Raw genomic sequence first — 14795 nt, forward strand, 5'->3', positions numbered from 1 at the left:
ATTTCTCTTTGTCTAGTTTATAAAGAACTATAAAAACATGAGCTTGTGCGTATAGGAAAAGTCTAATCGCAATTCTAATGTTGAATAGGTTACTAAACGGGTAAAACATATGATCCAAAAGATGCCCATTTTACATGTGATGCTCACATGGGACATGGTTGTTTACTACATCAAGCTATATTTGAGGGGTTCAAATTCAATCTAGCCCATGATGAAATCCAATTTGTAGCCTTAGAAGAACATAAAATCTTGATTCATTCAAGCTCATGTATTTGAATCTTTTATGACTTAAATGTATACTTGTCAAGTGTTTTCCAACATTTCATGTTTTAAACAACACAACTAATTCCAACATAAAGCATCAATGTCAAAATAATAAGTTTAAAAAAAAAAAGTTAAACAAAGTTACAAAGTCATAAACTAAACGATTTACATAACATAATCATCAAGCCTAAGAATTACAAGGCCGCTCGAGCCATATTTATATGCAAGAGCCCGTTTCCAAATCACATCATTTATTCAACACAATTAAACCATCAAATGACGAAACTACCCTTTGGCTCCTAAACCTCTCGATTTAGGCAACCTACTCGCAACCAACGGCTGCACTATACCCTGTGAGTCTCTCCCAAGCCCCATCCCTTCCACAAACCCCATTTTCGCCATCATCTTCGACCCAAACCCTTTCGTATGCTTCTCAAAAGACCCAATCTCTGAATTCCCCGATTTACCCTTCGAACCCGACCCCTGGCCCACACCTCTGTTTAGTCTGTGTGGTGGGGTAGGGGTAGTATATATAGGCTTACCCTCTGACATATTGTTGGTAGGGGTATTTTCGGGAATCTTTGCTCCTAATCCAAGCGATTTGGGCCTTTGGATCGCTTCAATGGGCTCAGATATTCCTCTACCATCTTTCCCTAATCCACCTCCATCTACATACCCCATCTTTGCCATCATCCTTGAACCAAAACCCGTTGTGTGCATCTCAAATGCACCGTAATTTGGGGCCCGCTCAGTTGACTTCGGTCCATGGTCAATGTCAAGGTCAAGGTCAAGGTCAACTACCGTGGGCTCCACGGGCTCAGTTACCATGTTCCCACTTGAAATAAATGACACGGGCTGGGCTGCGTAAGAGCCCGTTTTGTCTTTTTCTCGTCTTTTTTTCTTGCTTGATTCACCGGGGGTTTTGGATTTGGTGGGTCCCGTTGATGGGTTTTTGGTTCTGTTTGAAGGTGTCTTGCTAGCTGGCGTGTTTTTCTCTTCGTTGTTGATTCCCAACATCTGAAGGATGGAAGTTTAGGGGCTAAAATGGAAATTTCGATTGGGATGAAATTAAAGGGAGAAAAGATGTTGTATTTTTGTACCTTTTCTAGACGAAGTTTGTCGGATGATGAAGGCATGCATGTGTGTTGTGTTCGTGTCACTGTTACAAACCTGATGAATAGAATAAATAGCAATCTACTTTCATTTATTTGTTTATTTAAAATATTCGACTTTGAAATATCTACCAATTATATCATTATACTTGCAACTATTTCCCTATTATGACTTTGTAGTTTATTAAATCTACCCAATTATAGCAAAAGGAGTAGATTTTTAAAAGCACAATGGTGAAAAGTAAAGATATGAAAGTAGGATTTTATTATAATATAAAAATAAATGAAAGTGTGTTGCTATTTCTTGCATTACCTTCTTTTTCCTGAACCTTGACTGTTACTTTGTAGACGATAAATTGCAGCTAGCCTTTGAACCTAAGGAATGTAACTCATTTGAATGTATAATATGAATTAATATTTAATTTAATATACATCTCCAAAAGTGTAAGAAATGAGTATATGGTGATTGAATCTTTTGAAAGATGAATAAAAGTCTATTTTTGAAACCTGGGAACAATCACGAGAGTGCATGAGTTGAAGTGACATTATATCACCCTTATTCTGCACCATCTGCACTAGTTTCTGCATATAAGACCAAATAAATGTTGATAGTCTTCGAGTATTTTTATGACTAGAGAGAATTTTTTAAATTGATGGATTTATTTTGTGCTTACAGAATTTATTTTTTCAAGATCAACACCACGATTTATCATTCGATCCCTACGCTTTGAGGCAATCTTATCTTGGCGTATTTTCTTCTTCTCACCTGGAATGACACAGTATTTGTCATTTTTTTATCACATAAAGATGGGAAATTTTCATATTTTATCATATAAATGTGGAATAAACTCGTCATTTATCACATGAAGAATTAAAAAAAATGATCTTTTATAACATAAAGATTAAAAAGTTTCATTTATTCACATAAAAACGGAAAAAAAATCATCTTTTATCACATAAATAGGGAATAACTCGTCTTTTTATCACATAAAGATTAAAAAAATTGATCTTTTATCACATAAAGATTAATAAGTTTCATTTATTCACATTAATACAGGAAAAATTCATCTTTTACCACATAAAGATTGGAAATTTTCATCTTTTATCACATAAATATGGAATAAAGTCTTCTTTTATTACATAAAGATTAAAAAAAATTGATCTTTTATCACATAGAGATTAAAAAGTTTCATTTATTCACAAAAATACGAAAAAAAAATCATCTTTTATCACATAAAGATTGGAAATTTTCATTTTTTATCACATAAGTATGGAATAAACTCGTCTTTTATCAAATAAAGATTAAAAAAATTGATCTTTTATCACATAGAGATTAATAAGTTTCATTTATTCACATAAATACGGAAAAAAAAAAAAAAAAAAAAAAACCCTTTTATCATATAAAGATGGAAAATTTTCATCTTTATCACATAAAGATCAAAATATTTCGTCTTTCATCAAATGCAAAGATGACTCCATGGAATAATAGATAACTTACCTGAAAATCTGCGGAAATTTTTACTCTTTTCAGCTTTCGATGGCCAGGATTGTGGAACCTTTGCTGCATGCTTCTTTTTTCCATATAAAGATCTCGAATTCTTTACAAGCATAAGGTCATCTACAGCAGACCAATCATCTTTCGCCTTTGGTTGACTTTTCTTCTTTGACCGAGATTTTTTCATGCCATATTCCCTTGATGCTTCCTGAAGTGCAATCCCACTTATACCCTTTACCATTTTATGAAACCTCCCACCACTAACACCACCATCATCATCATCATCATCATCATCATCATCCGAGCTATCATCAAGAACATTGCCCAGCAATTGATCAACATTTGCAACTTTATAACTCCCACCAATCCCTTCAAAGTAATCTTTAGCAATCTCATCATTAATATCAGAATCACTGTTATACGCGCCCTCACTATCAGATGAGTTAGAAGAGTCTTCAGACTCTGAAGACTCTAAGCTTTCATCATCATCATCACCATCACCATCATCATCATCATCATCATCCTCTTCCTCTTCTTCATCAGATATATCATGGGTGTACAATTTCATGCCACCAATTGATAGAAATCCTGAATTTTTCACTGGAGATGATGACAAATCATCCCCATCATCATCCATCATATCAGTTTCCATTTCACATGAGGATGAAGAATCGAAACGTGAACATTCTTGTTTTTCAGTAACTGGAGATGATTCGATGATACTAGGGTTTTCTTCTGGTTCATCATGAAACCCTAACCCTGTATGACTATGAGAACTATCATCCACCTCAAAACTTGCACCATAATCATAAGTGTATTTGACAGTTTGAGAATTGCTAACAGGGGTATTGTCCATGTAAGCAATAATCTTTGATTCCTTGGAATCAAGCAAAACAATAGGCTTTGATTCATCAAACTTGTTATGTCCATCACCACCTTCATCTATAAATGAACTTGCCTGCAAAACCTTAATTTTGTCAAATTGGTAAACAGGAAGATGTTCTTCCAAGCTAGGGTCAAGCACAAAAATTATCATCACCATCATCAATCTTGTTTCCTTTTATAAATTATTACCACTCAGAAAAGAAATTTGACACATAAGCACTCATAATGTACAAGGGCTAATCACTTATTTATGCAACAAAGTGGATTTCTTATCAGTTTATGTAGCCATGTTTCTGTATTTTACTAATTTATGAAACCAATTTTGGTAAAATAATACATAGATTGGTAGCGAATTGAAACATGGCAGCAACATCTGAAAGAGATCGACTAGGTTGCATAAATTGGTAAAAAAAAAATTGTAACTTTATTGCATATTCAAGGATCAGGTCATCTGTACACTTTTTGATCGAATCATATCTCATATTTCGATACTCATTTGGGGTTCTTATGTTAACCCATTGATTTTCAAATCAAAAACTGAAAGAGACTTAATCTGGTTGCATCTCTTACATAATTTTATAGTGGTATTTCTCATATGATTTAATCTGTTTGTTACATTGAATCAAGCATCCACATCATTTCCCGAATCAAGATGAGTCCATATGACCTAAAATCCTAGAGTACGAAGTTGCACAAAGGAAGTGAAATCACATAAAACAACCTAATGTTCAAAAGATAATCATCACCTCAGGATATTTGTAAGCAAAGGCATTCGCTTTTGGCTTACGAGAATCGACTATCCTCGAAGTGGAATTAGTAGGTTTCGATTTACCGCCAGACGTACTACCAATCTCAAATCTCACTGCAGATTTGTTCTTAGATGCATTCAATTTATTCCCAGAACCGCTCGGATGGGTACTTTTCCCTACAAAAAACAAATAAAACAAGCATTAAATTCAAGTATCATCCCAATAAAGCCCTATGGATGTATAAAATGATGATATTGCCTCTGGAAGGGGGTGAAGTGATGAGAGGAGACCAATCGGATAATAAGCCACCCTCCACGAACAAAGATTGTTTGGTGGGTTTTCGAGTTTTCGATTTATTGAATTTTTTCTTAGTACTCCCTCCGGCCATCGTTAATCGATCAAAGAACGCAAGAATCCAATGGATTGTTATTAGGTCTCCTCTGTGTTTTCGTCGGACCAAAATAGAGACGATGGGTCGGGCACTTGGGTTGGTCAAGGTTGTAATTCTGTGTGACGTGGTGCGGGTGCAATTGTGTGCGCTTTTTTCTGCAGAATTATATGATTGGTCCACGTGGTTTCAGGAATGAGATGGGAGAATAACTATGGAAACGTATACACGATTGGTCTGGTGGTTTCAATTCCTTCATTTCCTTTGTATGTTTGGTTCTTTACGTGTAAAAATATATTTATACACTTTTTCCTTTAATTTATTTATTGGATAAGAGATGATTTGGTTTGGGTGGTGGTTTGACACCAAATCATGCCCTGTTGGAACAAACATATGCATGACCATTAGAACAAATATGTACAAGACTATCATAACAAAATTGTCCGAGATGAGATAGGGTTTGTCAAAATTTGAAGGCTGGTTGGATTCAAGATCATGTAGGGTTAGTCGTTGGCGGTCGAATCTACCATAATCGTCTTCTGGGCTTTTAGGGATGTCAACGGGACCAAATAGGATCGGAAGTAGCATTACCTGCCCCTACCCCCAAATTCTTCATGTTCCTCCGACCCGGAATTCTTTCGTTTCCCCACGCCCCAAATTTCAAGATCTAGTTAAAGATCTTCATCCAACTCTGACTAATATGGAACATCATTGTCATCAATACAATGTTCATCAGTTTGAACATCATCATTATGTGGCTCAAAATGTTGAGGAACCGAATCCAAATCAACACGATCATCGGTAGATTGAGGAACTATCTTTGTCTTCTTAATATCTTTTAAACCCTGATCTTCCACAAATACAACATTACGACTCCTTACAAGTTTCTTCAAAATTCGATCATATAGCATGTAAGTGAACTCATCTTGGCCATAACCAAGGAATATATATTGCTTGGTCTTCACATCAAGCTTTGATCTTTCATCTTTGGGAATATGCACAAAAGCTTTGCATCTAAAGAGTCGTAAATGACGATATGAAACATCTTTGCTGCTCCAAACCCTATCAGGAACATCAAAAGACAAATGAACACAAGGAATAAGATTAATAACATCTACTGTCGTATTCAAAGCTTCACACCAAAAGGTATCAGACAACGTTGCATGTGAAAGCAAACACCTAACTCTTTCACCCAATGTTGTATTCATCCGTTGTGCTAAACCATTCAGTTGTGGTGTCCTTGGAGGAGTCTTTTCATGTCGAATAACTTGCTCGCTACAATAAGCATCAAAAGGACCAATGTATTTACCCATATTATATGTCCGAACACACTTCGACTTCTTACCATTTTGTCTCTCAGCTAAGGCATGAAACTGCCTAAACACATCCAATACTTTATTATTAGTCTTCAAAGTATAAACCCGTACCTTCCTTGAATGATCATCGATGAATGTGAAAAAATAAAAGTAACCCCAAAGTGTCTCAGTCTTCATAGGGCCACATACATCGGAATGTACCAGAGCAAGTATATTCTCCTTCCTGGAAGGAGGATGACTCTGAAAGGAAACTCCATTTTGCTTACCTGCCAGAAAATGAGAACATCTCTTCAAATTCACATCATGCGGACATGTCAACACATTTTTCTTGAACAATAAATACATCCCTTTTTCACTCATGTGACCAAGTTCTTATGCCACAAATCAGCATGTCAGAATGTATCGATGCATAGATCGATTGTTTAGAGATATTTGGATGGGCCATGTATAACTTTGAGCTTATTTCACATGTTGCCACGATCAAAGAACCACGAGTGAGTTTCCAAATGCAACCACCAAAGGTATTGTGGTAACCACCATCATCAAGTAAGGCAGCCGAGATTAAACTAAATCTAATATATGGAACATGTTTTACATTGTGTAAAACCAAATCCATCCCAATCTCAAACTTCAAACAAATATATCTGACGCCAACACTCTTTGATAACCCATTATTACCCATGTAACCTCCAAAAATTTCAAACTTTTTCAAACATCCAAAAACACATTTATTACAAATTGTTTTCAAAATAGTTTGTCATCAGAGTAATTCTCAGAAATCATAACACAAAATATGAGGAGGTTCATGATCAAGTCTTCACCTTCCCGCGGTCCTCTGAAGTACTAGAAACCATAAACCAAATTGTAAACCCGAAACTCAGTGAGTTCCCCCAAAATACCCATGCCATATAACAGAACAATATCATAATAAGCAACATGCATATAGAGTCTTCAACATGACTGGATCGCCCCACTGGCTTTCAGCCTATCTGGCCCACTCTCAGAACCTTCAGCATGTTTGGACCGCCTTACCTGGACTTCAGCCTGTCTGGACCATTCTTCGGGCCTTTGGCCTGACTGGTACTCCCCGATGGGACTTTAGTCTATCTGGGCCGCCCTGGGTCTGTTGGCCTAGAGAAAGAAACAAGACCACCTCAACCCACCCACAATCACACAATAATCACATAGATGTCAAATGCTAGCTAGCACATATAATAATCATACAGTCCTATCAGGCCATCAATCATAACATCATCCTATATCCTAGGATACCAATCTAACAGATCATAACCATATAAAAACATCATATCTACTAGGATACCGATCTTAACAGATCACAACAGTAATAAAACGGGATAACAATCCAAAAGTTCGGCCTTGGTGCCTTCGCCCTTGAGTATAGTGAGGAAAACTCACCTCACAAGTAGTCCTGAAATGGACTAAAAGTCTCCGACCGCTGTCTCACTGAAAATCTCAAGCTATCCGAAATAACGAATACTAAGTCAATAGTTGGAACATCAATCTTGACCAAGGGTCAAACATAGGGCAATGGTCCATTTTGCCCTTTCTCTAATTTGGGCCAAGACCCAATTCAAATCCATGATTCAAAAGTTCCAAATATACAAGGCCTATAATTGGCCTAATTTTCCAAATTGGGCCCAACTCTTAAAATGGGGCCTCATCTTAAGGCCCATTTCCAAAATTGGCCCAAAACATTACTATTCATAATTTCCAGCAAGGGCCTAAACCAAACTGGCACAAAGGTGGCCCAAATCTAATGCCTAACTCACGAAAACCCATCAGAGGGCATACGTTGAGCGTACCCCAAGGTTACACAGGGTGTACACAAGCCTTGCATTAACTCAGTATTGGGGCGTATTGCTCTCTATGCGGGGGGTATGCGAGCTGTACCCAAAACCCCCAATAAGTGCTTAATGGCTTAAGCACTTAAGCCCAAATTCCAGATCCATTGATCAAATGTGTCTTAGAACCATAAAGTCTCAAACTTTATGACTTTGAACGTCCATAAAGTCCTTAATGCAAGGTCTTAATCCATTACGACCTTTCTACCATTTGCATGGGACACTTCTAGCCATTGGGACCTCATTTTTAACACTTAGAACCCTTCATAGGGTCTGAAAGGACAACTTAACACGTCCAAAACATAACATGCACAATATTGGGACTTTTTGGGACAAGAATGGTATCATAAAGCTATCAAGGCAAAATCTACATCATACAAGCATAAAGGCAGAAGCTTTTTACCTCATGGAGCTTTTAGAGAACAAGATAATCTCAGATCTTCAAGCTTGCCTTACTTGTCCAACACCTTTATGCAACTTCTTCTTCTTTAACTACTCAAACACACACTCTTTTAGCTCATACACTTAAGGGAGAGGTTAGGGTTTGGGGAAAACGGCTCAAAACTATGGAGGCTGAAATGGTTGAGGGTTATGAGCTCATAAGGATACTTATATACCACCCAAACCCTAAATATTAGGGTTTTTCCCTAACATGAGTACGCCCAGTGTACATAAGTGTATGCCCGGCGTACTAAGGCGCGCCTAGTATGCTCAACATACCCTTATGTACGCTTAGCGTACTCCTCCTGATCCAAAGTTGCAACTTTAGCCATTAGGGCATCTCATGGCTCCACCCTTCCATCCCTAAGGACTAAATACAACAAGGATAATAATAAAGGGAGGATTTGAAAATACGTGCAAATTTCAAGATGTTACAACCCATCTTAACATTCCCAAAATGAACAGGAGTGTAAGATGTATAAAAATCCATTTGTGATGTCACATGACAAGTAGCACCACTATCAACAATGGAACTCGTATCATCATGTGCAAGATTGAACATATCATAATCACAACAAATAAATTACTCTTCGATAGTAGTGTTAATTTCAACAGTGTCATTGCCACCAACATCTTTCTTGTGGTTGTTCTTTTGATTGTTGTAATTTGCCTTTTTGTATTCCCTTTTCAATTGTCGACATAAGCATATTGTGTGCCCTTTTCTACCATGATGATTTCACTTATAGTCAGCAAACTTTCCTTTATACTTACTGTGATGCTTCCCTTTGTTATTCATACCTCTACTTTGACTTATCCCCTTGCTTTTAGTGACCAAGACATCTGAATGCACTACTAGAAAACAACCCTTTAATGATATGTAAACGATGACACACATTGATTTACGATATGCATTTTTTGTGTGTCCTAAAGATAATATTAATTTTCAAAATTTTGAAGGATAGAGGAAACACATTTGTGCGTGCCCTAAAATTAGTGTCAGAAAAGAAAAAAATAAATACGGAGGGCGTCTATCATAAAATGTGTGTCATGTAAGTGTGTCGCTTTATAATTTTTTTTAATAAAACATGCATTTTAAGGGGGGGATGAAATCTTGAAAAATTAAACCCCCGCCTATTCTATTAGAAAAATTAAAACCCCCACCTCTTCGAATTAGCAAGAAAGAAGCCCTAGGGTCTTCGTCTTCACCCACCTTCATCGCCTCCAATGCTTCTCTGTTCATCCAACACAACTCATGATCTCTCCGGAAGAAAACCTCAAACTGCATCCTCCACATGAAAAAAAAAACTCTAATTGGCAGCCGTGTAACATACTTTATCTTCATCTCTCTTCCATTATACTACATAACATTTGTCAAAATGTTAGATAGTGTTCGTAAGGTCAAGTCCTCAGAACAGTGTTTTTATGTTATGTTTCACGACATGCTTATTATCAACTGTTCGGTAGTATGAAATACTTCCTCCTTTTATCAGAATTGTTTGAGGCCATTCTCAACCCATTATGATGAGAGAGCAAAACATTTGGACGATGTCTGTTTTATTCCCTAAGATTTGAACTCCAACAAACTCTACACCATCTTCACTGTTCTCACTCTCTCTAACCCTAACAACATTACCACTCCATCCACCGTTTATCCTAATCTGCACTCATCTCTAGCCATCGAAATAATCTCAAATTAACATTCCGATTTCAAAAAAGAAAGCAGGTTGATTTATGCGGACATGCAGTCAGATTTACAAAAAGAAACAAATCGATCTTGACAAAGCAGGTTTTCCATCTTCAAGAATTTCCCTTATCCTTTTTTCTTCATTTAGATGATTATAAATCTCCATTGTGGCCTTTTCTTTGGGGATGCTGTAATAATTATCCTTCTGGCCTCTGTTGTTGCTCTATCGCACATGTGAATCGTGTTAGGGTTTTGAATTCTTGAAAGATATGTTTAATGAACTTCAATGAAAATTTGAAATTGAATTTTAACTAATTTATTCAAGTTGTTGCATAAGTTGTCTATCCAAATGGATGTTATACAAAAGCATGAAAAAATAAGACTCATTGGGTTAGATCAAATGTTACAAATGATGCTACTGAATCAATTGCAGATGCTGAGAAGTATCTACAAACTCATAGGCCTATTAAAAGGTAACTTATTTTCACTAATCATATGATCTCTAATAGGTTTTAAGGTTGATTTCTATGTTTGACTTTTCTTGACAAACATCATGGTAAATTGTTGGAGGAAGGTGCAAGTAGGTTTCTTCAGAAATGCCTTACTCCTGAAGATGATAAAGAATCTAATAAAGATGTAAATTCGTCATATTTTTATGAATTGTGTTCTTCATCGAGTAAGAACACTTCATTTGGAAGCAAAAATTGGCCTTCTGTATACTTGGCAAGTACCCCACAACAAGCTGCAGAACTAGGACTTAACTTTCCTAGTGTAGATGAGGTAAAATAGTGTTCTTGATTTTAAAATTTCATGTAACTTTTGAAATTAAAAAAAAGGGAAAATTTGTACAGGTTGTTTAAGTATCTAGAGAAGCCATGGACATGCATGCTAGAGCTAAACTTCATGGTTACCTGGAAATGGATGTACTATAATTTGTATAAACAAAATTCATACTTTTTCACCACAAGTAAATCTCATATCTTCATTTTCCATTTGTACATTTTGATTCCATAATCCATTAAATAACTATTTTCCAATTACATTTATTTATTCTATTAACTATTTATTCCTTCAACTAATCCAACTCTTGATCTCTCTCATTAGAACATAAATACCCCATTAGTCTATTTGGACTTTATGTGTCCAAATGAACATAAAGAACTTGTTGATTGATGCAAATAAGTTTCTATTTGTTTTTACATACTTGATTTGCGAAAAGCTATTTCCATTGACAGGTTAAAGAATAAGATAATGTAAATATTAATTGTAAGCTTCTATCTCGTATGGAGCTGGACACATACCGATGGAGTATTAGGCTACAATGTGAGTTGTTTCATTTACTTGCATGACTGATAAACGAATTACAAAAATAATGCAAATTTCCAAACAATTATCAAAGTCTCATTATATTGATGGCCTTTTTTGTAAATATGTCAGGTCCCTACCTTTGCTTCAGCCAGTTGTAGAAGACGGTATATTCAACGATAATTGGCGAATCTGTCAAAGTTCTGTGGAACTTTTGGGTGATCTTTTATTTAAGGTTACTGGGACTTCTGGAAAAGCACTTCTTGTAGGTGGCAATGATAATGAAGGTGTCAGTACTGAAGCACAAATATGTGCAATCATTGAGGTTCTTGGTATAGAGAAGCGTAATGAAGTGCTTGTTGCACTCTATATGGTTCGAACAGATGTCAGCCACTCATTTCGCCAAGTATGATCTTCATATTATCCATCTCAATATTTTGTTTTCATTTCAGTTTGCCAGATATCTGAAATTTATTCTCCCTCTCATATAGTTTGCCTTACATGTGTGGAAGACTATAGTTGTAAATACTCCTAAGACTCTCAAGGAGATAATGTCAGTCTTGATGAATACCCTTATGGGTTCTCTTGCTTCATCATCCTCAGAAAGGCAACAGGTATTTCATTTTTGTTTATATATGTTTCTAAGTTTGTTGCATATTTTGGAAACTAAATTATTGCTTAATATTGTAAAGGTTGCTGGAAGATCATTGGGTGAGCTTGTGCGAAAGCTCAGGGAGAGAGTGCTTCCCTTAGTTATTCCTATATTATCTAAAGGCTTGAAGGACCCTGAATTCTAGTAGACGACAAGTATATTATTTTCTTTTTGTTTTTTTCCTGCTCATTATTTAATTCTTGAATATAATAATTATCAAAAAGCTGAATGTTCCTTGATTTACAAGGTGTCTGCATTTTTTTTTCACTTGCCACCACTGATTATAATTACCCTACTTTTTCATGTTATAACTTTTTTGTATGTTGCTATGAGAAGTGTTGATATAGGATTAAAAGTTTCCATGATTGTTACACATATAAATGTTTTGCATAACTGGAGGCATGAGTTTACAAAATGGAGACTTACAGAATTTAAGCCTATTCATGTCTACATGCTTGAAGATGTCCTAAGTTTTTACTCTTATATATTTTCTTGTGTTTAATGCATTTTGTAATAATTCTATTCATACTCTTTAGTATTTGTTTATTATCAACATTATTCTCTTGGGGACACGTGAAGGAAATACTTTGTGGAAGATTTATTCCCTTTTTGTTACATATGGGTTTAATGAGATTAAGGGGTTGTTTCTTTCTAACTTAATAAGCTTCATGGTTTAAGCAATTAATGTAGACAACTATACATTGTTGTCTTTTTTAACTTAATCTAGACAGAAAGACTTAGTGGGTTAATCAAGAATGTAAGGGTAATATGGTCATTTAGTCTCATTTGGATGGTTTATTTAGTATAGAAAAGAAACAAAACCTTATGTATACAACACTTTTGTCTATACTCCATACAAACATGATCACCCATTTAACCACTTTAGCTATACATGGCTTAATGGGGGAAATGAAACAATTCTTAGGTTTTATGAACACATATACTGAATTTTGTGACCATGTAAATTGATTTTTTTTATGATCAAATTAAACTTATATTTGTAGGGATAAAAGACTTGAGTTGCTAATGATATGGAGAGCTAAATGTGGTGTTTTCTTGATTGGTTATACTAATGCTCAATGGACAACAACCCATCACACACAATTTAACATTTTTACATGGTACATCAGGTGGAAAACCAATGACATGGAGGATTTTTACATGATGTTATTGGATGAAATTGATTGTTTTGGTATAGGTTATATATTTAGGGAAAACTTCTTAATAACAATGTACAATGAAATCCCCTTAATATCAATGTATTAAAATATTTTGACATGATGTTATTGGATGAAATTTATTGTTTTGGTATATATTTGTTTCCATATTTTTTTATTATGCGTAAATGAGTATTGTAAAGCCACGTCGTAAATGCATATCGTAAATGGTCGTTGAAGTTTATGACACACAAATGCGTGCCATCTTCATATATGATAGGGGCTTTAATGATATGCATTGCGTGTCCTAAACGTGCATCGTAAGGGTACAAAACGTAAATGCGTGTCGTCTCCCTTTCTGATAGGGCCTTCCTTGACACGCAATGCATGTTGTAAATGTGCATCATAAGTTTACGATACACAAAAGTGTGTCATCTTCCTTTATGACTGGGCCTTCCTTGACACGCATTGCGTGCCCTAAATGCACTTCATAGTCAATCATGGCACTAAAGCGACTGAGCCAATCTATACCCACACTCACACACACATCCCTCATGGGAATCAGAATCACGTCGATCGGAAAAGATACCCCGAAGATCTCTAACACGCATCCCCGGTAGACTGAAGAAGCGGAGACTGCGTGTTCGTTGGTGATGGAGACTCGCAACAGACACTCTAGCTCTCCCATTGTCAACCTGAACTCCTTACTGAATGATTGAGAATCAAACGAATGACTCGCCCCCGAGTTAAATAATACCAAAGAAGGTAAGGTGTTCACTAAAAATGTATCTAATCACGGGCACAAATACATAGGCATAATACATATATAATCAGTAAGATAAGGGATAGAAACATACTGGCAACCATGACTAGTGCTACCCTAGCCTCCTCTACTGTAAGTAGGAAGGCACATCCTTGAGCCCTCGGGGGCGCGACTTGACCCTGAATCCCGTCAGTAATCCTCAATGTAGCCGACGCTGGAGCCTACGCCGGCCTGGTCGTGAGCTATAGACAACTGGTCTTCATGTGACCAACCTGATGACAATGGTAGTAGATCCTCATATCCTGAGTCGGGGCTGTATGGTGACAATCCTTCGTATAATGCCCCTCCCTGCCTCATTTGCGGCATATGTTGTCGGATCTTCAAACCCCTGAGTGACCCTTCCCACACTTGCCACAAGTGTGGCCTTGTTGTCCCCCTGACCTGGAATCAACGGTCTTAGACCACTTCGGTGCTGGCTGTGACTGTGTCGGGGCCTGCTGTTGCTCCCTCAACTACAACTCATTCTCCAACTCACGTCGCCTAGCACCCTCCTGTAACTCTAGTAAGGTATCACACTGTTGGGTAGCAACAAACCGAAGGATATCAGTCTTAAGCATGCTTAGATAATGTGTCATCTGAGCCTACTCAGAAGCAAACTACAAGCAAAACATCGCCCTCTCTGTGAACATGCAGGTGATCTCTGTCACCGTCTCACCATCCTA

At 36.6% G+C, this 14795-nt stretch overlaps 1 protein-coding gene across 1 annotated transcript; it reads right to left on the reverse strand.

The window, feature by feature from the left end:
- Positions 1 to 365: 365 nt before the first annotated feature.
- LOC145008865 (D111/G-patch domain-containing protein) lies at positions 366 to 5112 on the reverse strand. Its single transcript, XM_078967491.1, has 8 exons — positions 4764 to 5112; positions 4503 to 4681; positions 2875 to 3829; positions 2051 to 2142; positions 1884 to 1958; positions 1690 to 1751; positions 1365 to 1434; positions 366 to 1281 (listed from the first exon to the last, which is right to left on the reverse strand). The coding sequence occupies exons 1-8, from the start codon at positions 4891 to 4893 to the stop codon at positions 550 to 552; spliced, it is 2295 nt and encodes a 764-aa protein (XP_078823617.1). The 5' UTR covers positions 4894 to 5112; the 3' UTR covers positions 366 to 549.
- Between the last annotated feature and the right edge of the window lie 9683 nt (positions 5113 to 14795).

This window comes from Lactuca saligna, chromosome 8 (assembly GCF_052625555.1).
Source record: "Lactuca saligna cultivar CGN05327 chromosome 8, ASM5262555v1, whole genome shotgun sequence".
NCBI lineage: Eukaryota > Viridiplantae > Streptophyta > Magnoliopsida > Asterales > Asteraceae > Lactuca > Lactuca saligna.